General features: G+C 47.2%; 8 protein-coding genes across 8 annotated transcripts; 5 read left to right on the top strand and 3 right to left on the bottom strand.

The window, feature by feature from the left end:
* Positions 1-145: 145 nt before the first annotated feature.
* Positions 146-3,494, top strand: AO090102000639 (M1 family metallopeptidase; the record flags this gene model as incomplete). The annotated part of the gene is made up of 12 exons (XM_001822732.3): positions 146-180; positions 264-433; positions 513-937; positions 999-1,220; positions 1,282-1,399; positions 1,459-1,575; positions 1,630-1,655; positions 1,713-1,923; positions 1,979-2,049; positions 2,115-2,557; positions 2,626-2,838; positions 2,900-3,494. The coding sequence occupies 12 exons, from the start codon at positions 146-148 to the stop codon at positions 3,492-3,494; spliced, it is 2,646 nt and encodes an 881-aa protein (XP_001822784.1).
* Positions 3,495-4,388: 894 nt separating this feature from the next.
* On the top strand, positions 4,389-5,434 carry AO090102000638 (Rab family GTPase YPT1; the record flags this gene model as incomplete). The annotated part of the gene is given in 6 exon segments (XM_023236739.1): positions 4,389-4,402; positions 4,442-4,489; positions 4,618-4,741; positions 4,804-4,851; positions 4,907-5,224; positions 5,240-5,434. The coding sequence occupies 6 exon segments, from the start codon at positions 4,389-4,391 to the stop codon at positions 5,432-5,434; spliced, it is 747 nt and encodes a 248-aa protein (XP_023091893.1).
* A 1,606-nt stretch (positions 5,435-7,040) lies between these two features.
* Positions 7,041-8,129, top strand: pmp47 (putative peroxisomal membrane protein Pmp47; the record flags this gene model as incomplete). Its single annotated transcript, XM_001822730.3, has 3 exons — positions 7,041-7,162; positions 7,227-7,957; positions 8,014-8,129. The coding sequence occupies 3 exons, from the start codon at positions 7,041-7,043 to the stop codon at positions 8,127-8,129; spliced, it is 969 nt and encodes a 322-aa protein (XP_001822782.1).
* A 1,533-nt stretch (positions 8,130-9,662) lies between these two features.
* Positions 9,663-12,707, top strand: AO090102000636 (WD repeat protein; the record flags this gene model as incomplete). The annotated part of the gene is made up of 1 exon (XM_001822729.1): positions 9,663-12,707. The coding sequence occupies one exon, from the start codon at positions 9,663-9,665 to the stop codon at positions 12,705-12,707; it is 3,045 nt and encodes a 1,014-aa protein (XP_001822781.1).
* Positions 12,708-13,840: 1,133 nt separating this feature from the next.
* AO090102000635 (uncharacterized protein) lies at positions 13,841-14,683 on the top strand (the record flags this gene model as incomplete). Its single annotated transcript, XM_023236740.1, has 1 exon — positions 13,841-14,683. The coding sequence occupies one exon, from the start codon at positions 13,841-13,843 to the stop codon at positions 14,681-14,683; it is 843 nt and encodes a 280-aa protein (XP_023091892.1).
* A 334-nt stretch (positions 14,684-15,017) lies between these two features.
* Positions 15,018-16,001, bottom strand: AO090102000634 (uncharacterized protein; the record flags this gene model as incomplete). The annotated part of the gene is made up of 1 exon (XM_023236741.1): positions 15,018-16,001. The coding sequence occupies one exon, from the start codon at positions 15,999-16,001 to the stop codon at positions 15,018-15,020; it is 984 nt and encodes a 327-aa protein (XP_023091891.1).
* A 377-nt stretch (positions 16,002-16,378) lies between these two features.
* On the bottom strand, positions 16,379-18,673 carry AO090102000633 (putative AMP-binding enzyme; the record flags this gene model as incomplete). Its single annotated transcript, XM_001822726.3, has 4 exons — positions 16,379-16,484; positions 16,544-18,134; positions 18,190-18,445; positions 18,500-18,673. 4 exons carry the CDS (start codon positions 18,671-18,673, stop codon positions 16,379-16,381), a joined length of 2,127 nt encoding a protein of 708 aa, XP_001822778.1.
* A 1,779-nt stretch (positions 18,674-20,452) lies between these two features.
* Positions 20,453-22,276, bottom strand: AO090102000632 (putative arginine transporter; the record flags this gene model as incomplete). The annotated part of the gene is made up of 2 exons (XM_023236742.1): positions 20,453-21,933; positions 22,066-22,276. 2 exons carry the CDS (start codon positions 22,274-22,276, stop codon positions 20,453-20,455), a joined length of 1,692 nt encoding a protein of 563 aa, XP_023091890.1.
* Between the last annotated feature and the right edge of the window lie 248 nt (positions 22,277-22,524).

The raw sequence follows: 22,524 nt of genomic DNA on the forward strand, positions 1-22,524 counted from the left end.
AATTTCAATCCGCCCCTCCCCCTCCTTCAGTTCTTCGTCGCGTTCCCGCTCTCTTTTTCGTCTGCCTTCCTGCTTGCATCGTCGTCCGACCAGGCTTGGTATTCCCTCAACGTTTGTAAGGCGCTGCTCCTCTGAAATCCGCGCAATGGCTACAAAGGATAGAGAGGTTCTTCCCGATGTGTAAGTCCATAGTTCTTGTGTGCTTAGCCGAAAATGTCGTTATCTGTATGGGCTTTCAAGAACGATGTTTAACAAATTAACAGGGCGAAACCGGTTCACTATGAGGTCTCCTTGTTTGACTTGCAGTTGGGTGACTCTTGGGGCTACAAAGGCATCGTTAAGATAGACTCGAAAATCACCCGCTCCACCAAGGAAATCATGTTGAATTCCAAGGAGATTGAGGTCCAGAAAGCTGAAATTTTTGGAGAAGATGGTTCGTCAGGGTGCATCATATTGCAAAGGCCTTCCCTAATATCAAGCCACATTACTGACACAATGCACGACTGCTGTAGGGACGAAAATAACCCAGGCGTCTGAGATAACCTATGACCAGAAGTCAGAGCGAGTGACTTTGAAATTCCCCCAGGAAATTACTCCATCGGAAGTTGTTCTATCCCTAGCTTTCGCGGGTGTAATGAACAATTCTATGGCTGGCTTTTACCGTTCTAAGTACAAGCCTGTTGCAAAACCCAGCCCTGATACCCCAAGGGAGGGTGATTTCCATTATATGCTGAGCACTCAATTCGAATCCTGTGACGCACGCAGAGCTTTTCCGTGTTTTGACGAACCGAATCTGAAAGCTACCTTTGATTTCGAGATCGAAGTTCCGAAAGGCCAAACAGCTCTTAGCAACATGCCCGTCAAATCTGAGAGAGACGGCAGTAGCCCTGGCCTGAAAGTTGTTTCCTTTGAGAGAACCCCCGTGATGAGTACCTACGTGAGTTTGTATCTATATGTCATAATACCACATGTGGCTAACCATTCGAGTACTACCACAGCTCCTAGCATGGGCTGTTGGTGACTTTGAGTACGTCGAGGCAATGACCCACCGCAGATACAACGGGAAAAGCATACCTGTGCGTGTCTACACGACGAAGGGCCTCAAGGAGCAAGCCCGATTCGCTTTAGAGTGTGCTCATCGCACTGTTGACTATTTCTCGGAAGTATTCGAGATTGAATACCCTTTGCCCAAAGCGGACCTCCTTGCCGTCCATGAATTCGTGAGTCTTAGCAACTGCACCTATTTGGATGCATGTATAGAAATTTACTTTTTCCCGCTAGGCCATGGGAGCTATGGAGAACTGGGGCCTTGTAACATACCGAACGACTGCCGTTCTTTTCGATGAGGGCAAGTCGGATACTCGCTACAAGAACCGCATTGCGTATGTTGTTGCCCACGGTGAGTCTCGAAGGTACCTTTTATCTCTGAGTTTCAAGTCATCTAACAAAGCCTACCAGAATTGGCCCATCAATGGTTCGGCAATCTTGTAACTATGGATTGGTGGAACGAACTGTGGTTGAACGAAGGTTTCGCGACCTGGGTTGGATGGCTGGCTGTCGACCACTTTTATCCCGGTATGTTTCTCTTAGTGGGCACCATGGACAGCTCGTTCTAATGCATGTGGGTAGAATGGAATATATGGTCTCAGTTTGTCGTACGCAATGCCCGAGGTAAATATAACGTATCTTAGTAGGAACTGATCATTCCACAGGCTGAAGGTGTACAACAAGCATTCCAACTCGACTCGTTACGCGCATCCCACCCAATAGAAGTACCTGTAAAGAATGCTCTTGAGGTCGACCAGATTTTCGATCATATCAGCTATCTCAAAGGGAGCTCCGTGATTCGGATGCTGAGCGATCATCTTGGTCGTGATACTTTCCTTCGGGGAGTAGCTAACTACCTCAAGACCCACGCTTACGGTGAGTAATTTATGTTGGAGCAGATTGGCGCTTGCTAATTAGATACGACCTCTAGGTAATGCCACTACCAACGATCTTTGGTCTGCACTCAGCGAAGCATCCGGTCAAGACGTTAACAGCTTCATGGTAAGCCTCGGAACAAGTCAGAACCATTATGTTATATCTTATTCTTCTCTAATACAATGATGAAGGACCCATGGATTCGCAAAATCGGTTTCCCAGTTATAACAGTGGCAGAAGAGCCTAGCCAGATTAGCATTCGCCAGAACCGATTCCTTTCTACAGGTGATGCAAAGCCGGAAGAAGACGAAACAACTTGGTGGATTCCCCTCGGAATCAAATCGGGCTCGAAGATGGAGGAAGTGAATTCTCGTGCTCTTGTTGCCAAGACTGATACTATTCATGGTGTCGGCCAGAATTCGTTTTACAAGATCAACAAGGATCTTTCTGGATTCTACCGGACGAATTATCCGACTGACCGGTTGGCAAAGCTTGGTAAATCTCTAGAACTACTGAGCACCGAAGACAAGATTGGGTTGATTGGTGATGCTGCTGCTCTTGCTGTGTCTGGTGAAGGCAGCACTGCTGCTCTGTTGGCCCTTCTTGAAGGCTTCAGTGAAGAGCAGAATTATTTGTTAGTACCCAGTGCCTTTCCAGAATGTTTACCCAGATCTATAGCAATGGTGCTAATTAATTTTGTAGAGTGTGGTCGCAAATCTCTTCCTCGCTTGCAAACCTTCGCTCAGTATTTTCTCAGAATGAGTCTGTAGCTGCCGGACTGAAGGAATTTGCTCTTAGGTTGGCATCGCCTGCTGCTCATAGACTTGGTTGGGAGTTCAAACCAGGCGAGGAATATCTTATTATTCAGCTACGAAAACTTCTTATCGGAATGGCCGGTCTTGCAGGTGATGAGAAGTAAGCCTTGCCTTATCCCCTAAATATACTTTCTTTTAGCTTTACTAACATCGTAACAAAGGGTTATCACAGAAGCCAAAAGACGCTTCGAGCTCTGGGCTGCAGGGCAAGACAAGAACGCGATTAACACTAATCTGCGTTCAGTCATCTTCGGCATCAACGTCTCTGAGGGCGGTTCCAAAGAATTTGACTCTGTCAAAGAAGAGTATCTCAAGACGGACTCTGTTGATGGCAAAGAAATCTGCCTAGCAGCACTTGGACGCACCAAAGATGCAAGACTAGTCCAAGATTACCTAGACTTTGTATTCTCAGACAAAGTAGCAATCCAAGACGTACACAATGGTGCAGTCTCCTTGGCTGCGAACTCAAAAGTCCGACATCTACTTTGGGAGTATATGAAGGGCAACTGGGGTACCGTTGAGGCTCGCCTGTCGTCAAATAACGTCGTCTTTGAGCGCTTTGTGCGAATGGGCCTTTCTAAATTCGCAGACCAAAGCATTGGGGAGGATATTGCTTCGTTCTTCCAGAACAAGGATACAAGTGCCTATGACCGTGCGCTCGTTATTGTTTCAGATAGCATTAGGACCAATGCTCACTACAAGGAGAGAGATGAGAAATCAGTTCTGGAATGGCTCCAGGCTCATGGCTATGCCTGATTGTCGACGAGCGAAGCGGTCTGTTGTTAACTTGCCATGTGAAGATGAATTAGGGTATCATCACCATATTATACTAGCCTACTCCTTTCACCCTTACTAGTACACTTGAAACTATATGATGTCTTTCGTCTATCTCATATAATGGACTGGCCGTCCATGAGAGGCCATCTAGAAACGTCAAAGGAAGAACACGGTACATCAGTGCGCTAGTACAGAAAGGGAATGCAAATCAGCCATGGATGGATCATGGATTTGCACCTAGCACCTAGCAGTGAGTGCCAGCTGAAGATGCCCAGGATTAAGTTCCCTATGTAGTTACTATATGTGTATGAATTGGCAAGAGGGTATAACAATGAAAAATAGTGAAAGATGAGTGGTAATGGCACAGCTTTTACTTGTTTTTAATAACGATACCACACAATAGCTAGAGTTGTGGAAGCAGAAGTAGGAGTCTAGGAGGGGAGTTGTCCAAGTAAAGTGGAAGAACCAACATGCCAAAATACCATGGTATAAATAGGAACAGCACGATTCCAGACAAATCATTTAGGGGAAAGTTTATCATTTGATTGGAGCAACTAGACCGAATTGGGTCTTCTGTCTGGGGCGCGGCGAAACGTGAAACGGTCACAAACCAAGGGAACCTGCACGCTGGGCTCGTCTGCTCACCTGCACTACTCAGCAACTCGCAACCGCCATTTCAAAAGACGACGGCCGACTTCATCGAACTTAACACTTCCAGGCAACGCTTCTTTTCCTCTCCCCCTCTCTCTATCTGCTGCTACCGCCGCTTGACCTTTCATCTGGTAGACGACTCCTGTTTCTTTCGTCTTTTCTTTCGTCTCCCCTCCTTGAAGAGCCTTGCATTTGTCAACAGTTCCCCCTACACCGTCCATCATGAACCCTGAGTGGTAAGTCTTCTATTCGCGCTCATTTTGTTACATCCTGAGGCCTTGGATATTGCACTCTGTCTGCATTATAATGGTCTCTCTCCCTGCGTCTCTATTCTCCCTTATTTTATCAACTTCGCTGATTTGTTGGGCAATAATCAGAGTACCTACCTTCTTTGGCGGAAACCAACAGACGGCCTACTTCTCCTTTCCTGTTATCCTAACCATCTACTCAGATACGACTATCTCTTCAAGCTCCTTCTTATCGGAGATTCCGGTGTTGGAAAATCTTGCTTGCTACTTCGGTTTGCAGACGACACCTACACAGAGAGCTATATCTCCACTATTGGTGTTGATTTTGTACGTATACCGTTGTGAGGGCAACCACATCCCTTGTAATGTTACTGACCTCTAGGTAACAGAAAATCCGAACAATCGAACTTGATGGCAAGACAGTGAAGCTTCAGATTGTAGGGAGAGGTGTCATCACAGATGAATTATCTTGCGTAGCTAACAGAACCTTAGTGGGACACTGCGGGCCAGGAGCGGTTCCGCACCATCACGTCGTCTTACTATCGAGGTGCTCATGGTATCTGTGTCGTGTATGATGTTACTGATATGGATTCCTTCAACAATGTGAAGCAGTGGCTCCAGGAGATCGATCGCTATGCCACTGAGGGTGTCAACAAGCTGCTTGTGGGTAACAAGAGTGACATGGAAGATAAAAAGGTCGTGGAGTACACGGTGGCAAAGGTATGCTCCTCTCTTTACCTTTTCCCCTATTCTTTGGAACAGACAACTTCTGCCTTTCCGCAGTCGGCACGGAGGCTAATTCGTTATATTGTTTGAACCCAAAAGGAGTTCGCTGATAGCCTTGGAATACCATTCCTGGAGACCTCTGCTAAGAATGCCTCGAACGTCGAGCAAGCCTTCTTGACAATGGCAAGGCAGATCAAGGAGCGTATGGGTACCGCCACTGTCAACAACAAGCCGACTGTGCAGGTTGGCCAGGGCCAGGGTGTCCAGTCTGGGTCCGCAGGTGGTTGCTGCTAATCGAATCAATGAGTCGTGTTGCACAGTACTACGTTAGCCACCTCGGTATGGAGCAGGGAGGTGGGTTTGCCAACTGCGCCTTGGCACTGGACAGTTCTATCTGAAAAGTGGAACGGCGCAGACGACACTGCGGAGATTTTTGCTATTTTCAAGCTCGGGATGATTATTGGGAATCATTTCAGATCCTTCACACAATGCTTTAGACGGCCTGCGATTGTCTTTATATGTGCTCATATTGCTGGTACCCTTGTTGCCCCTTCCCCCTTTGTTACACGCTACTTGTTTTGTGATTTCCTTTACAGCATTTCCCTAGTTTCTTCCATATCTTATTAGTAGGTTGGATTCCTTGCGATTTTGTCAGGAACAAATTAATGGAAAAGACCCTGAACGTTCGGAGAACATACTTATTCGGTAATAACACACAGTAGCGAGCAAAACCCCCAGCCATTTTCTGGAGATAACGTAAAAAAAAAAATTAATAATTAAATGAATAAATAGGAAAGAAAAGAAAAAGCGAACTCTTCATCTAGTAAGTTCCATTTGATGAAGACATGGCCAGATGATACGATAAATAAGAAGCATCGTCTATATACAAGTCGTTCTAACCTTCTCTATCAACTCAAACATGTCGGTCAATACATTGTCAGTATAAAGAGAGATTGTAAAATTCCGTCGTAGATTTAGGGGTATCTTCGGTACCCTAAAGGTCCTTTTTTTTGGGGGAGGGTTTGTCGCTTCGACCTTAGGTTTCAAGTCATCGTGTATGAAGGTGGCGATTATTATTGCTGTCAGCTGGCACCAAGAAGATGATCATATGATAGTCATTGGGAAGAGCATGTCACATGCATGGACGCAAAAGAAGACCGCTCTTTAGCTGTAAGACAATCGGCGAGCACTGGCAACTAGTGTATGTACAGAGAACAAATTAACCAGATAGGTTTGTGTGATTAAATGCAACGACCGGACCTCGGTCGCGATTTAGCTCTCGCATTTTGTAGTCCAGGTATTTAAGAGAGGTGTGAGTGGGACCGGGAGTGCTTGACAGTCTTAAAAATGGGAATGCACAGCAACGCATAGGAAGTCTGAGCACCACGATGTACAGTACATTCTCTTATATCTAGTTAATGTACCTAGTGTGGTAAGTGAATATTTCATTAGATGTAGGGGACATCTGATTTTCGATAATCTAATATATACTTAGACTAATTTCGGCCGATATGAGGGGGAAAGGAAGGGCATCTGTGACCAAATAAGCCGAGGCACATAATTCGGCAAACGTCATGCAAACCATTATCTCCATTCAAGAAGCCGATTCATTCTCGCACCTCAACGGCTAATCTCCCCCAATTTTGTCTACAGTACATATTCAAATTCTTATCCCTTTTTAAGTTAATATATCGCTCCGCCAGCATCCCAATTCTGCTAATAAAACGAGCTGGCAGTCACAGTCGCTTCTTTTATATCTCACAGTAGGGTTGTTGGTATTTAACCATACCCCCTTCTAAATTGGATCAACACGTATACTTCCAAATACCACCTTCCGACTTTTTGGATACATCACCCTTAACGCGCTACCCTACTAGCACGCGCAATTTCTTCATCTACCATGTCTCAATCAAAGATTGAAGAACAAAAGAAGGCGGTTGCAGCGGCTGCAACCCAGCAGAGTGATAATATAGCGCATGCATTAGCTGGTGCTGGTGGTGGAATCCTCTCCATGGTCTTGACGTGCGTACTCCAATTTTGCTTTTGGTTCGAGAGTCAAAAGCGGCTAACACCCATTGATCTATAGCTACCCCTTGATCACACTTTCAACAAGAGCGCAAGTTGAATCTAAACGTGCTCATTCAACGACCGCCGATGCCATCCGCCGTATCGTTCAACGGGAAGGGATTAGTGGACTTTATTCAGGTCTTGAGTCAGCGCTTTTTGGCATCAGCGTAACCAACTTCGTCTATTATTACTGGTATGAATGGACCCGCTCGGCCTTCGAGAAGGCTGCTGCAAAGGCTGGTCGAGCCTCAACGAAGCTTACGACCGCCGAATCCATGATTGCTGGGGCTATCGCTGGAAGTGCAACGGTGCTGATCACTAACCCCATCTGGGTTGTGAATACTCGGATGACAGCGCGAAAATCCGAGTCAGACGAAGCGGTATTGCCGGGTGCTCCCAAAAAGACAAAGGCTTCGACGATTAGCACTCTCCTGGACCTGCTCCGGCAGGAGGGGCCTAAGGCCCTTTTTGCCGGCGTTCTGCCGGCTCTCGTCTTGGTGATTAACCCCATCTTACAGTACACCATCTTTGAGCAGTTGAAGAACGTAGTGGAACGTCGTAGGCGCATGACGCCGAAAGATGCGTTTTACCTTGGTGCCCTGGGCAAGATCTTAGCCACGTCCATCACATACCCTTATATAACGGTCAAAAGTCGGATGCACGTGGCTAGCAAGGACGGTCCGAAGGAAACGTTGAACGGCAGCTTGAAGAGGATCATCAAGGAGGAGGGGTACGTGGGACTGTATAAAGGTAAGCTACGACCTAATTGGCAGGATGTTATAGGGCCCAAGCTAATGCCAATACAGGTATTGGCCCGAAGGTGACACAGAGTGCGATTACTGCAGCATTTCTGTTCGCATTCAAGGATGTCTTGTATGATACAATGGTAGCTATTCGAAAGAGGGACCGGGTGTCCAAGTAGAGGGATATCTTAGCTGCGGGCATTGCCAAGAAGGTGTTTTGGAACCAGAGAAGAATGGTCCCAGGCTCTTAGGTGCTTGCTCTTTCACTTCAGAGTATGGTGTTATTATTATCGGCTACTTGGATAGGTTACGGCCCACTAGTACTGGCTTATCGAATGTATCGATATGATAGAGTGCAACAGGGAGTTATGTTCGACTGTCATTTTGTGTATGTGAAAAATTGGTTTTCTTTTCATAAGAACAAAAAGTTGACTAGTTAGTAGTACTCCGTAGTTAGGTAAGAAATGCATCACATGAAAGTTCTGTACACTACATTTAATACCAGTATTAGTGCGTAGGTAACCTGGACTGGGAACATCACCGCCTTCCTCTTTGGGGGTAAAGAGTACACGATGAACCTACGCGTTCACGCGTTGTTGCCAAGCCTTAGGACCATGACTGACATTAGAATTCACCAACCTTGAGGGAAGTCTTCCAGCTCTTACTTTCTTTGGGTTAAGCGGCGCTGTTACTTCTTGATTTTAGTTACATGTCTCGACTTCCGAGATTTCTGAATTCTAAATTACTTGTGGTCATTGACCGAGCTCAACTTCACATCTTCTGGTCATTAGAATTCCTTAACTTTGCCTTTGTTTTGTTCAGCTCACTGAAGGTTTGAATTGCACGACCGCCTTAGGTAATGTCATGGGCATTTATCTATCATATTTTAGATGTGCAAGATCGAATGCTTATTTAACATCACCTTCCATATACTGGACTACCCTAGAGGCTGCTGCTTATTTATGAGATTCTCGACACCGCCTTCTTTGGGTGTTAGTATTATTCTTGTCGGTTCTCACTGTGGCTTTCCCTGATGGAGCTTCAGGCGATCTACGGAGTTATTTAACCTATACAACGATTCCACATGCACTTCCTGTTGAAGTATACGTAAGTGCTTCGTCGATATTACCGTGGTCTAGATATGCTAATGCTGAAGTATAGGTGGCTCCTACATATCTTAAATACTCTCATTCTTGGCTATTCAGCGTCTTCAACTCGAGAACGCACCCCAGATGACGTCTCAGACACCTGAACATGTGAGAAGCCGAAACTTCAGGTCTCATGCCAGTCGTCGTCCAACTTCTGTTCAGATCGGCTCTGACGACCCATCGATAATAGAGGAAGCTCAGAATTTACTTTCACAGTTTATGAGGCATTCCTCTCATGAAACCCAAGGTTCCCAGAGTGGAAACAGGGCCACTTTGCAGAAGGTTTCCGACTCGAGAACTGAACACAGTTCTGAGTCGGCCGATGACCCTCAAGTAGTATATGTTATCTCAGATGACTCTGCACTTGAGTCCGTTCCAGAAAAACGCACAGTCCCATCAGCTCGACGACGGCACTCGGCACGTCACCCTCGTCTAAGAAGCTCACGGGCAACCCCTGGGTTAGGGAACTTATCCAAAAGACCAGGGAACAATAGCGAAACAGACCCCGTGTTACCTACAACAAAAAGGGAACAATCAAATAATTCCAATTATGTCCGGCAGACAATGTACCCACCACACTTGTTAAGCGACAGGAAATCCTATGCCATAAACAATGACAAGGCACCAAGAACGAGACGTTCTGCACGATCAAAAACTGGCCCTATCAATTACTACAAGAAACTCAATCTGTTTAATTATGAGTCTGAAGAGGAATGTTCCGGTGATGAGGATGTCGATGTATTGGCCAATTCAGACCAGCCACAACAGCGTCACGGCCGTTCCCGTTCATGTGATCTCTCAATGCCTCCTTGCTACCGAGATAGCCAGCTCGTCGGTCATACGCAATACTCAGTTATATACTCTTCATCTAGAGTACAAATACTCAAGGCACCCTTGAAAACGTTAGATGACTTTAGAAGTGTCGGGCATGCACGTTATCGCCCAGAACGTAACCCGGCCAACTATGCTAAGGGACTAAGAGGAGAGGACTTGGCGTTAGACAACATCCTCCATTTTGATTTTGATCCGAAGGAAATGACCGCAGTGCTAAACTTGCTGTCATTTAGTGGATGTCATTGGCGTTTTGCTCCAGACACTGCTCTTACCGATCAACTTATACAAGTCGCATCCACCTATAATATGCACCCTAAGTCCTTCAAGAAGATGTCGTCTATTTTGAAATTGTCTAGGTTACTCTCGACCGAAGAAGCGAGCGATAGTAATGCTTTGCTCTTAGAAATATTGACATCAACTCCATGCACAAAGGAGCTACGACGTGCTAGGCGACTCACAATGCGACTCCTGGGGTCCCAAGAGAAACGAGAGAATGAAGGTCCTTCCACCTCAGGCGATCAACACTGCCATAAAGTCGAGGAAGTGCGCAGACTGTCGGGCCATTTATCATTTGCATTTGCATTGGGGCGGCGCCAGTGCGCAGATATAGAAGCATTCATTGCTGACGCCCAGAGAGGCCATCTCCCAACCGTCCCATCTGTCATCAAGGCTGTTAAATTGGAGGATGGCAGCTCGGCAACGCGCAAGAATGCTCAAGCGTCTGGCAATCTAAACAAGCTCTTGCAGGATCGTGAGCTAGGTTGCGCTGTGAGCCGGCAGGTCAGTTCTCGTTTTTTGAGTAACCTCGGGGTTTCGAGGACTTGGAAAGGAGCCTCAAATGATATTATAGTACTAGCGTGGTCTCCTGATGGAACTAGGTTTGCAGCAGGTGCTACAGCTCAATGTGATGAACATAACATGGAATACAACCGAGGGAATAATCTGATTCTCGGTGATTTGACCACTGATAGTCTGGAGGAATTGCCAGACCATTGGAGCCCTCGTCCGCCGGGGTTTTCAAGGGGAACTATGAATGATCATCGTCTGTTTATGAGTGTAACAGCGTGCCAATGGTTCGATGATACACTCTATACTGCTAGTTATGACAAGACTGTCAAACTTTGGAGATTCCCTAATCACAGGGCATCATGCTACAAGACGCTTGAGCACGACTCCAAAGTCCAAGTTATGGCTCCATCCAACTTCTCAAAGAATGTGGTAGCGACAGGGACCCAGTCTGTCGGTTTCTGGCAACTAGATGAATCAACGTACAATGTCCTGGACTTGCCTCGACAGCGCTCTAAAAGAGAAATTGACCTTATACCAACGTCTCTGGCTTGGGGTACCATCCCAATAACGAGGGAGTTACTAATTGCTGGAATGTCTGAAAAGGGCGATGGTGTGACCCATAATGGTCTTCTTGCAGCTTGGCATATAGCCGAAGCATCATCCACTCCAATACAATTAAGCCCAAATTCACAAAATATCTTTGATGTAAAGTGGCACCCTTCTCTTCCATTATTTGCTACAGCAAGCTCCGCAAGAGGAGGTGGTACAACTCTCTTGAGTTCCAAAAACACCAGGTCTGTGGTCCGTCTATATTCGCCACTCATCTCCAAAATGTGCACCATGGAACTTGAGTGCCCTGCTTTGGACATAAACGACGTGACTTTCTGCCCAGGCAATTCAAACTATGTGACTGCCAGCTGCACTGACGGGATCACCTACGTGTGGGACACGCGAAACCCGGACACTGTACTGCACAAGCTTCAGCATGCCGAGCCGCTCAATCAGATAGATGAAACCATTCCTAGAGAACAAGCAGATGTTGGGGTAAGGTTGGCATTGTGGGGGAACTCGGTAACCCAATTCTATACTGGGGCATCAGATGGTATCTTGAAAACCTGGGATGTATTGAGGTCTCCTGATGATGCTCTAATTCAAGATGTTGCTTCTTTTGGAGAGGAGATCATGTCTGGGGCTTTCTCGCCGGATAGATCCAATCTGTTGATTGGCGATGCAGCCGGGGGTCTTCATCTCTTATCTCCCAACACTTATGCCGATGAGACCTTGTCTTTTAAATTTAAGCGCGCTTCCCAAGTGCCATTTAAAGGGCAAGACCCCGACTCTGAGTCCGGCATCATGGCTGCCCGTAAGGCCATCCTAAATGGTCATCTTTTGCGCCATCCTATTTATGGTGTGGGCCAAGGTCCTCATTACAATGGGCCTTACGCGGCATGGGCCCGTCCAGATAATACCCCTGTGCATCAACTCGGACAGACAAAGTTGAAGGAGGAATGGCAGTTAAGGCAGCTGGACGGTATTCCTCCTGTTCTCCGATCTGGTTTAAATGATCAACTGCGGAGAGAAATTGAATGCCAGAGACAGCTCGCTCAGATTCGCAACGGGCAGCATGTGAATAAAAGGAAGCGACTGGAACCTGGCTATTATGCGAAAAGTAGGGACGTTCTTGTCGATTTATGCAGTGAAGATGGTTTCTGGGCAGCGCCGGTCAAGCCCAAGCGACTAGCTGCAGAATCGAAATATGTCATCACTGAAAATGCAAACGTCGAAGTCATAGATCTTACCGGTGATAGTGATACGGAGTGTGCGACACCGCCAAAGGGAAACTTGGCCTTTCCCACTACTCAGGGTACAGAGAGCTACTCTGGACTTGGGCATCCACTGGAGGGATTTGAGGGAATCTTGGAGGACGACCACTGGTGGCCATCTAGTGACCAAATAGACCCCAACTTCAATGATGCTGATGTGTAGTTTTGTAACAGCTGGGTGATGATAGTTAGCTACTGGTCTTGTCATAAGATAAGGCACAGTTGGGATGTGTAGATATCAATAGCTTGTATATAGAATATGCAGCCAATGTGGTAAATCTCTGGGATTAAGTGGGTAGTTTCACATATTTCTATATTTGCACATCTAGCGGTGAAAACCAGCGGCTGTGCTCATGTGAGATGATAAAATGGCATGGTAAGATTCAGGTCTAGATACTCTGAGTGCCCTCGTCCAGTGACAAAGAAATAACATCATTCTAGTGCAGCCCACACCTAATCTAGGTAGGGGTTATGTGCCAGCAAGGATTGCCAAAAGACTGGCAGACTGCAGTACTCGCAAGAATGTCTCGCAAGCCCTAGAGCCTATCAAATAGCGCATACCCATGGACTTCCATTTACTTAGTCATCTAGGTGTCTTACAAAAACCCGTGTATTAGCGAGTGGTTTCTATTCAATGCTTCTAAGGTGCTTTGATTTTCTTACACGTGTGATCATGTAATTATAAATTAGTATATAGTTAATAATGATGGTGACCTTGCACAAACATTGCTCATTCGATATTGTAGATACTAGCTATAGTAGTTTAATTGATAGTAATACCTCAAGAAGACCCCCTTTACTGATAATGATGTTATCCACATACTATCTCTCTAAGCAATTGATTGACTTACATGTATCTATATATAAAGCAGCCCCGCTACAAATACTCAGAATTAGGAGCGAGTGGCAACACCACAAGCAGTATCAAGTACTTAATACACAAAGCGTGTGCCGGATTAATTCAAAGGAGCAATTAATTTATGAATACAGTCACCGATATGATCACGTGGCTGAGCACCGCCCCTGGGGTATTACGTAGTAAGTACAGTATAATATCTACATAATGAGTAAATTTAAAGTAAAAAAGGCATCTACACGCCCACTTCGATTTGAAGTCGAGAGCTGCTCGCTAGATATCAAGCAGCGCACCGCCCTAAATTCGAGGCAAACACAAGCAAATTCCCCCTACTGGTCCCCAAACTGTTAGATATTGATGTCGTTCGCCCCGCCTCCAGGTCCCCCGCCTCCGGCTGTCCCGGAGGGGTGGAAGGCTCAGTTTGATGATCGGTATAAGCAATGGTAAGTGCTTCCGTCGCTTGGCCCTGTGGTTCAATGTCTGCTGACATTAACTCTATTAAAAGGTTCTTTGTAAATCTGCGTACTGGCAAGTCCCAATGGGAATCCCCTCAAGGACCGGCACAAGAGGAGCTGCATGCACCGCCTAGCGAAGCACCTCCCTCATACGAAGAGTCCGGGCCTGCGAACCCGTCTGCAGTACATGGTGCAAACGAGAAGAAAAACCTGGGTTCTAATAATCCCTATAACCAGGCCGGCGCCAGAAGCAGTTCTCTGGACAGCGATGCCCGGCTAGCTGCCCAGTTACAGGCTGAGGAAGATGCCCGCGCTCGTGACAGTAGAAGCCCGAGACAGCAAGCACAGCCTGGGGCTGCAGCAGATTACTATACAGAAGCCTCGCGACCGCAGTCAGTTGGATACCAGTCGTCCTCCACCCCCCCACAACATATAACCGGTCCAGAGCAGAAGAGGAGCAAAGGCTTTCTGAGCAAGTTGATGGGAAAATCATCAAGTGGTAGTGCTGCGAATCATGGAAGGCCATCTTCGCAGCCGTCACAACCATACGGGTATCCTCCAGGCGGATACGGTGGTTATCCTCAACAACCCACAGGGTATGGCTATCCTTCCTATCCAGCCCAACCTGGTTATTATCCTACAGCAGCACAACCAGTGCGACGTCATGGTGGCGGTATGGGAACTGCGGGCGCTGCAGCTTTAGGTGTAGGTGGTGGTTTGATCGGGGGTGCTTTGTTGGCAGAAGCTTTGGACGACCATCATGACTATGATGATTACGGCTCAGGCGGTTATGATGACTTTGACGGTGGCGACTTCGGCGATTTTTAATGTTACCACGTTTCTGCATGATAGCCCCTGTTGAACTATCCGTCAGCGAGTTCTTATGTTTCGGCCTCTTCCCCCCTTCCTGTATTAGTTCCCCCCCGGGCCCCCCAACTCTATTAAAGAGGCCATGCAACCTGGCGTGCTCTGATGGTGAACGGCAGGCTGATTGGTCGTGATGTAGTTTGCATGCGTCGCTTTTTATGCTTCTTGCGATTTATGGCGGGGTTCACAATTGCTTCTAAGTTTGTTTATTATGCTTTGATTGACCCCTAGTAGGATATGATTAATGCCATAGATTGACCCGGACCCTATTTATTGCCCAAACGAGAACTTTCATCTATCCTCGTCTTCGTACATTTCCACCTTCCCTGCCAGTCGCTACTCCCTGAAGAGCAGCAGGCTCTGGACCACCTGGTCTTGGATGGGCACCAGCCATCCATCCTGCGAAATCAAAGTTGCCCGGTGCACCGCCACCAGCCATGGCACTACGAGTTGCACCGGAGATAGGAGAAGCCCGAGAGTGTTTTTCGAACTCGGCACGCATTTCGGGATCCACTGGAGCGATATGAGTAAGGGAAGCATGCGCTATAAACACATATGTGATTGCGTCGCGCAGGGAAATAGTTACGATGTTAAACTTACTATTCTCCATCAACTTCGGCATTCCGAAAGTAAACCCCAAAGCTACTATGGCGAGCAAAATCATAGGATTCTTAAACAAAGAAAGAGGGGAGACTAGGAGGATAGATCCATAAGCGTCTTGAAAACAACAAGTGTACTTCATACAAAAAGCTTCTCCTTCCCAGAGATACTCACATTTAGGTCTCTCCTCATAGAAGCCTCTTCTAGCTAGGACTTTAGCATCTACTGCCACTTCGGGCAACTTGGCAGCATTCACGGAAGCAGCATCGAGGACGTATCTCTCTGCGCCACGATTCTCCCATGGGTTCCCACGAAATGTCTCCCAAATGCCTAGCACCGTACCGTCTGCAGCGACATCAACCCGGTAAGGCGTGAAGACGTATTCTGCGGATCGGACATCAAGCAAGTAAGACTCGGGCTTCCCCGTAGAGTCTAGGTTCTGGAAGATGAAGGTCGCGGAGCGCGTCAGAGGGGCAGTCAGTGAGTGAGGAGAGACATGGCCACTCTTGGATTGCGTTGACGATGGGATGGACGTTAGAGTTGCGTGCGTGCCGGAAGGGAGAGCATTGGGGTTGGGAAGAAGATTTGAGGGGGGAATAACGACCGTTAAGGCGGACGTCACCACGACAGTAGAGAGGAGAAAAAGAAGAGAGGAGGTAGAGGCGTGGAACAGGCGCATGGTTCTTAGAAAAAGTGTTGCGACTGTTGTTTTGAAAATTTGACGACTTAGTGCAATTCGTCCGTCTGCATCTAAGAAGCTGGCAAGGACGACGAGTGTTGCCAAGCTGCTCCCGACGAAACAAGTCCGCCATGGCCCGAGATCACATGGTCTCTTACTCTTCTACCCACAGGAAAACGAACCATACGTTTTTGAACCCCGTCTAGTGGCATGCTAATATCCTAATCACTATGTCACAAGCTGTATATTTCACAGGAAGAACAGTTTAATCGGGTTGTATATACAGCGCCCAGAGTCAGTTGCCCGTGTCAACTGCTCCAATACATATAATGCTGATGATATAATATCTAGAAACAAAATACAATCAAAGTACAGGTCTATAGCTTGGCCTTTGGAGCCGACTCTTCCGCCGTAGCTTGGGCGTAGAGCTCATCCAGAAGCTGGCGATACTGCTTCACCACCGGGGGACGCTTCAGCTTTAATCTACACCCGGAACAATTAGTACGGTGCAATATAACGGTTTGATGGTCAAGAGCACTTACGTTGGCGTCAACAGGTTATTCTCAACCGTGAACGGATCAAGCATCAAAGAGCAGTTTTTGACCCTCTCGTAGCCTGCCAGCTTGTGCTTCTTCGCAACTCTCTCGAGGTCCTTCAGCACTGCCTTCCGAATCTTATCGTCATTCAATACAGACCTAATGCCTTCAATATCGGTCTCACTTATGGGCCGGCCGAGAACTTTGCTAGCGAACACAGCGAATGCATCAGGTTGGATCCCGAAAATACCAACGAGGAATGTCTGCACGCTGTCACCATGGATATAGCCCTGTGCAAAGTACCCCAGCTCGGAAAGATAAACACCCTCCAACCGCTCTGGTGAGATGTACTCTCCCTGAGCTAGCTTCAGGACATTTTTCCGGCGGTCAATGATAATGATGCGGCCCATTTCGTCTATCGTACAGACATCGCCTGTTCGGAACCATCCATCTTCAGTGATGGCCTTGTCAGTCTCTTCAGGATTCTTGAAGTACTCCTTGAAAACGTTTGTGCCTCGCAGAAGCAATTCGCCACGAGGGTAGGGTTTGTCCTCGACGGAGTAATCCATGTCAGGAAGAGACGCCAGGCACGCTTCTGTGCAGGGTGCCAGGCGTCCACAGTTGCCAGCAGTCAGATCTTTGGAAGACTGGGCGCACGCCATGGCGTATGTTTCAGTCAAACCGTAACCCTGAACGAGATCGGCACCGGTAGCAACTCTGAGAAAGTTATGGAGAGAAGGATCGAGGGGCGCAGAGCCGGAGACCATCATTCTCGTACGTTCCAGGCCTAGGGCAGCGGCGACCTTCTTAGACCATATCCGGTCGTACAAGGCATGTTTAACAGTAGCCTTAGAGGTATCAGGATTCTTCAGGTTGGCTGTCTTGGTCGAAACGACATGTCTCGACAACGCGCCCTTGAAACCCGGTTGGTCCACAGTTGAGGCACGAATAGCGTTCCCAAACCGACTGTAAAGACGGGGAACCGACATAAACCCGGTGGGCTTCAACAACTTTAGGTCATCGACTAACTCCACGATATTTCCATGGAAGTAGCCGATCCGGGCACCTGCCCAGAAAGCTGCATGTTCTGATAAACGTGCATAGATGTGAGCTAGCGGAAGATAGGATGCTAGTGTGTCACCAGCAGCCTGCTGGGTAGTAACAAGGGCCCCTGCAGTGGCCGCAACGGCGTTCTCATGCGTCAGCACAACACCCTTCGGAGGGCCCGTAGTACCGGAGGTATAGTTAATGGTGACGATGTCAGAAGGCTGGGGAGCGTTGTAAGGGCGGTTCGAAGTGGCGCCCAGTTCCTCAACCTGATCGATCGTATAAATCGAGACGTCCTGTCCGGCAGCCACGGACTCCAAAAGAGCTCGCTTTGAGTGTCCAACTTGTTCGCCACCATCAAGAGGGTCCAAGCTGATGATGATTTTCAGATTGGGTAGGAGGGGCTTCAGCTTGAGCAAAGTTGGGATATGCGGCAAGGAAGTTACCACGCAGTGCAGCTCTGCGTGGTTTATAATATATTCGGTTGCGTCTGAGGCAAGAACATCATAGATTGATACAGAATACAGACCTTGAGACATGCATGCCAGATCTGTAACGCCAAGTTAGGGCTATTCAAGAGTAGGGAATAACAAGCAATCGCGTACCAGTGATCTGCCATTCGGGCCGATTTTGACACCACAGTCCGATACCGTACTGGCCAGAACGATGGCAATTGTGTTTGTGGTGCAATTCCACCAACCCGGCACCGAAATCAGCCCGCCGCTTTTGAACTGTCTGGTAATCTAGCCACTGGTAAGGGCCGAAGGTCTTGGTTGTCTGGTTGTACGGGCGCCATCCCAGGCAGTGATTTTTCGGTACTCGGTTTGCAGTCGACTCAAAGATGTCATGCGCAGTGAGAACCTAACAAGAGAAATGTCAATACCAAAGAGCACCAAGCTCTGAACATATACTTACCTGTGGATCTAATGTCCTCACAAGTTCCTTCTGCGCAAGATAGGCACGGTAGATCCTACTCCGTCCAGGCTCCTCAGTCCCAGGAAGGGCCACAGAATACGGCGAGCCCTTCGGAGGCTCTTGCCTTAACTCATCCGCACGAGCAAGGTGGACGGGCTGTTGGCTAAAGAACATTGCGACCTATATTGATGAGTAACCTGGAAAAGTCAGCAATGTATTTAATCTACTATGTGAATTTGAGATTCTGTATAAATGTCTCAACGTCGAGGGCGAAATCTTATCATACCAATACTCAAGCGCTGGCAGATACCGATTATGGCTGTGAGAAGGGAATTTCTGGTTTCCGTGGGTGGAATGCAAGCCGTTGCCTCTTCGAACCAAGGTGAACGTCAGCGCAAAAGCCCAGATAAAACAGTTGAGAGAAGGTACAACTCGGCTGGGAGACGTTTGAAGAAAGGGATAAAGAGTAGGAAAGGAAGTGGTTAAGGAGTATGGACCTGGCGGGCAGTCGGAGGGGGGGAGAAAGTCCCCAAGCAATGGGGAAGAATAGAGCGCTGACTCCGCTGAGTGGCCGAGCTCATACCCACGATGTCTCTTTGCCTCCACGCGATGTGAAACGAACCTCGGCATTTACCCGGTTGATTGAGTCCGGGGAGGGAAGGATTAGTATGCCTCCATTTAGGTCGATAGGGTGGGCGGTGTAGTTTCTCCATGATTCATTTGGGAATCCAGAGCGATTAGTTATCGGCGCTACGGACTACTCCGTAAGTACTGTATTCTGTACTATTCGACCGTCGTCTGCTGAAAGTGCCGAGGCCATTGGATCGGAGAAGACTGACCGGAACGGTATAGTCTATGCTTCCTAATTAAAGTCCACCTTACTACGTATTCCTCGGGCTTCCCCGTTGGATCGGTGGTATCTACTGTGATATACATTCGATATTTTCTTTTTGCTTTTTTCATTTTTTCTTTTTTCATTTTTTTTTTTCATATGTATTATTATAAATTATTTTTTCCTTTCATGGAGTGTCTTCCGGGGCCCCAGCATCATGAATAGCCCTCTCCGAAAGCGGATCGACGTCATAAATTACCTACATTGACATATGTGACTGTGTAGGTACGGACTAAAGACATACAGTACTCCGTACATACTCCGTACATACAAATTAGGTTGCATAAAGATCATCCATCCCGTGATGCCTTAACCTTTCTCTCTCACATGCTTGTAAATTTAACCGAGTACTGCCACCTCGTGTCCCTACAGAAGTGATCGTTTCCTTCTTCATATTCTAAGTTTCATTCCTTTGTTTTTATTTTCTCTACTTTGATTTGATCATCCCGTAAGTAGCCCATCCTTTCAAATAAACCTTAAAAGTAGGGAAGGGAAAAAAAAAAGATGTATGTCTTGGATGTATGTGACTTGATCAGCCTTCGCATGTGGTGAACTTCATGTGAAATTCGCCGGGCCACATGAACTTTCTGCATTCTCTTGATGACCCCTTACCTAGGTACGAAGTAATAGGCTGCTCGTTTGCTCATCTGTCACGATGTAACCAATGAAAACATCTTTGTGTAAGAAGTTGAAATCAATTTGTTCTTCGATTCGAGATCAGAGAATACGAATAGTAGTATATCACAGCCATTCAACCCAAACTCCATGCCATGCAAACAATTAAGGGGAAATCAAATACTGTACAAAACGGAGGAAAACGAATCACCTTGAAGAACCCTTGTCTAAATGACTCCCTCATCTATCGTCCCAACATGCAAGTCCGGTTCCCTTGGAGTCGACAGCGAGCAGCCTGGTCGGAGATGTATATAATAGGTATATACTCGTCACGTATGTGCAAAAGAAACAAAAAAACAATATAAAAGAATAAGAATTATAAGAGAAAGGCCTCGGGTAGCCCGAAAGTGCCAGGGATACTCCCGTGGGTACTTTAAACGTCTGATTTAGCCTCGAAACGAGCGAAAGATCCTTTGATACCACTTAGTAGTGGTGGTTTCCCATGACTCGTTTTCAAGAGAAACCCGACCGGTGTCGATGTCGGCCTCGAGTGGGGGAACAAACGACGTCCGATAGAAAATTTTATGTCCCACATAGAGTACCACGAAGAGGATCAAGCTGATATAGGCGATAAAGAAATCCGTTACACTGAATGTTGGGATCCAAGCAGTGAACCCTTGAGTCAAAATGATCAATATGTTGAAGAAGAGCCCGTACCAGGAATACCAGGGCTGCCACATCGCTTTGAAGGGAAGAAGGTCACGAGACATATTGCGAGCCTTCAGAGCTCGCATGAATGCAAGATGACAGGCATTCAGGGAACACCAAGTGATGAAGCCTGCCACACCTGCAATGTTGAGAAGCCAGTTGAACACTGTACTACCAGCATTAGACACATTCATGAAACCGAGCAAGCCAAACGCCGCAGTGAACATGACACCGTAGTAGGGCACGCCCTTTTTCGACGTTTTCTTGAACCAGCGCGGGGCAAGCCCTTCTTGAGCCAAGCCGATTAGGATACGGCTACCACTGTAGACGTTGGAATTGGCGGCGGAAAGCACGACAGTTAACAGGACGGCGTTGATTATATGAGGCAGGACCTTGACACCCGCAAGTCTGGCCGCAATGACGAACGGTGAAGAGTTTGCATCGTTTCCGTCCTTAACAAGGTCTTCATTGGTATAGGGCACCAGCAGGCCGATGAAGAAGATAGTCAATACGAAGAAGAACAGAATGCGGTAGAACGTCTTGCGGATCGCAGAAGGAATAGTTTTGCGGGGATTTTCAGTTTCACCTGCTGCAATACCAACCAACTCTGTTCCCTGGTATGAGAAACCCGCCTGAATAAGCACAGCCCAAAAGCCCACGAATTTGGCTGTTGAGTCTGGAGAAACACCGGCGTAAGCTGCAAATGGACCTGGGTTAGTCCAATAAGTAAATCCCAAGTATCCTTTATCGCCGGCCCCCGCATCAATACAAATTGCAAAGATCATAAACCCAACAACTGTGATCACCTTGATACTAGCGAACCAGAACTCCAGCTCACCGTAAAAGCTAACAGGTAGGAAGTTGAAAAGAGTAATAACGACCCAGAACACTGCGATGAAAATGGCGATGTTGATATCCTTGTCCCAAAACTGTATAATCAACCCTGTCGCAGTTAACTCTAGCGCAAAGGTACTAGCCCAGGAAAACCAATAGATCCAACCCATGGCAAAACCAAGACTGGGGTCGATCAATCGAGCTGCGTAGGACGTGAACGCTCCTTGGATTGGCAGATAACTTGCTATTTCACCCAGGGCCTGCATGACGGAGTACACGATAGAGCCGACGAAGAGATATGCAATCAAAGCGCCTACCGGCCCTGCTGTACCGATGGCGGTGCCACTACTGATGAAAAGACCTGTACCAATTGTACCACCTAATTCTGGTCAGCAAGGTTTTTTTTTTTTTTTTTTTTTTTTTTTTTTTTTTTTTTTTTTTTTCCGTAGGCGAATAAGTTTCAATGGATGACGGAAGGCATGAGGCGAGGGTGGAAAGAATGAGGAGATATCCGTACCAATGGCAATCATTTGCAGATGTCGGCTTTTGAGCTGGCGCTTTAGATCCGGTACTGGGTTCGACTCGCGAGTAGCGCCATGCTTCTCGCAGTCCACGTCCTTCAAATCGGACGATGGAGTGGGAGCATTGACCTGAAAGGCCTCATCGTTGGCCATTGCTTCTTTTCCCACTGTCTTTGGCGTGACGTTAAACCCGTCCTCAAAGGCCATGTTTGGACCTTGACAGTCCAATAGTTGAGGGTGAGGCTAGGTCGAAGAGCAAGTCGTCGTGAGGTGCAGAAAGTCGAAAGGTTCTAGGTGAGGAAAAGGTTGGTAAGGGCTGGCTCCACCGGGACTTCTTTTGAGTCACCACTGCACTCCAGCGGACAGAGCCTTTCCAGTACGGAGTATGTATTCTCTGTGGAGCAAACTAGTGCTCAACCCAAAGGAACGGGGTACACTGTACAGTGGTTTGTCGT

This window comes from Aspergillus oryzae, chromosome 4 (genome assembly GCF_000184455.2).
Source record: "Aspergillus oryzae RIB40 DNA, chromosome 4".
In the NCBI taxonomy this organism is placed as follows: domain Eukaryota; kingdom Fungi; phylum Ascomycota; class Eurotiomycetes; order Eurotiales; family Aspergillaceae; genus Aspergillus; species Aspergillus oryzae.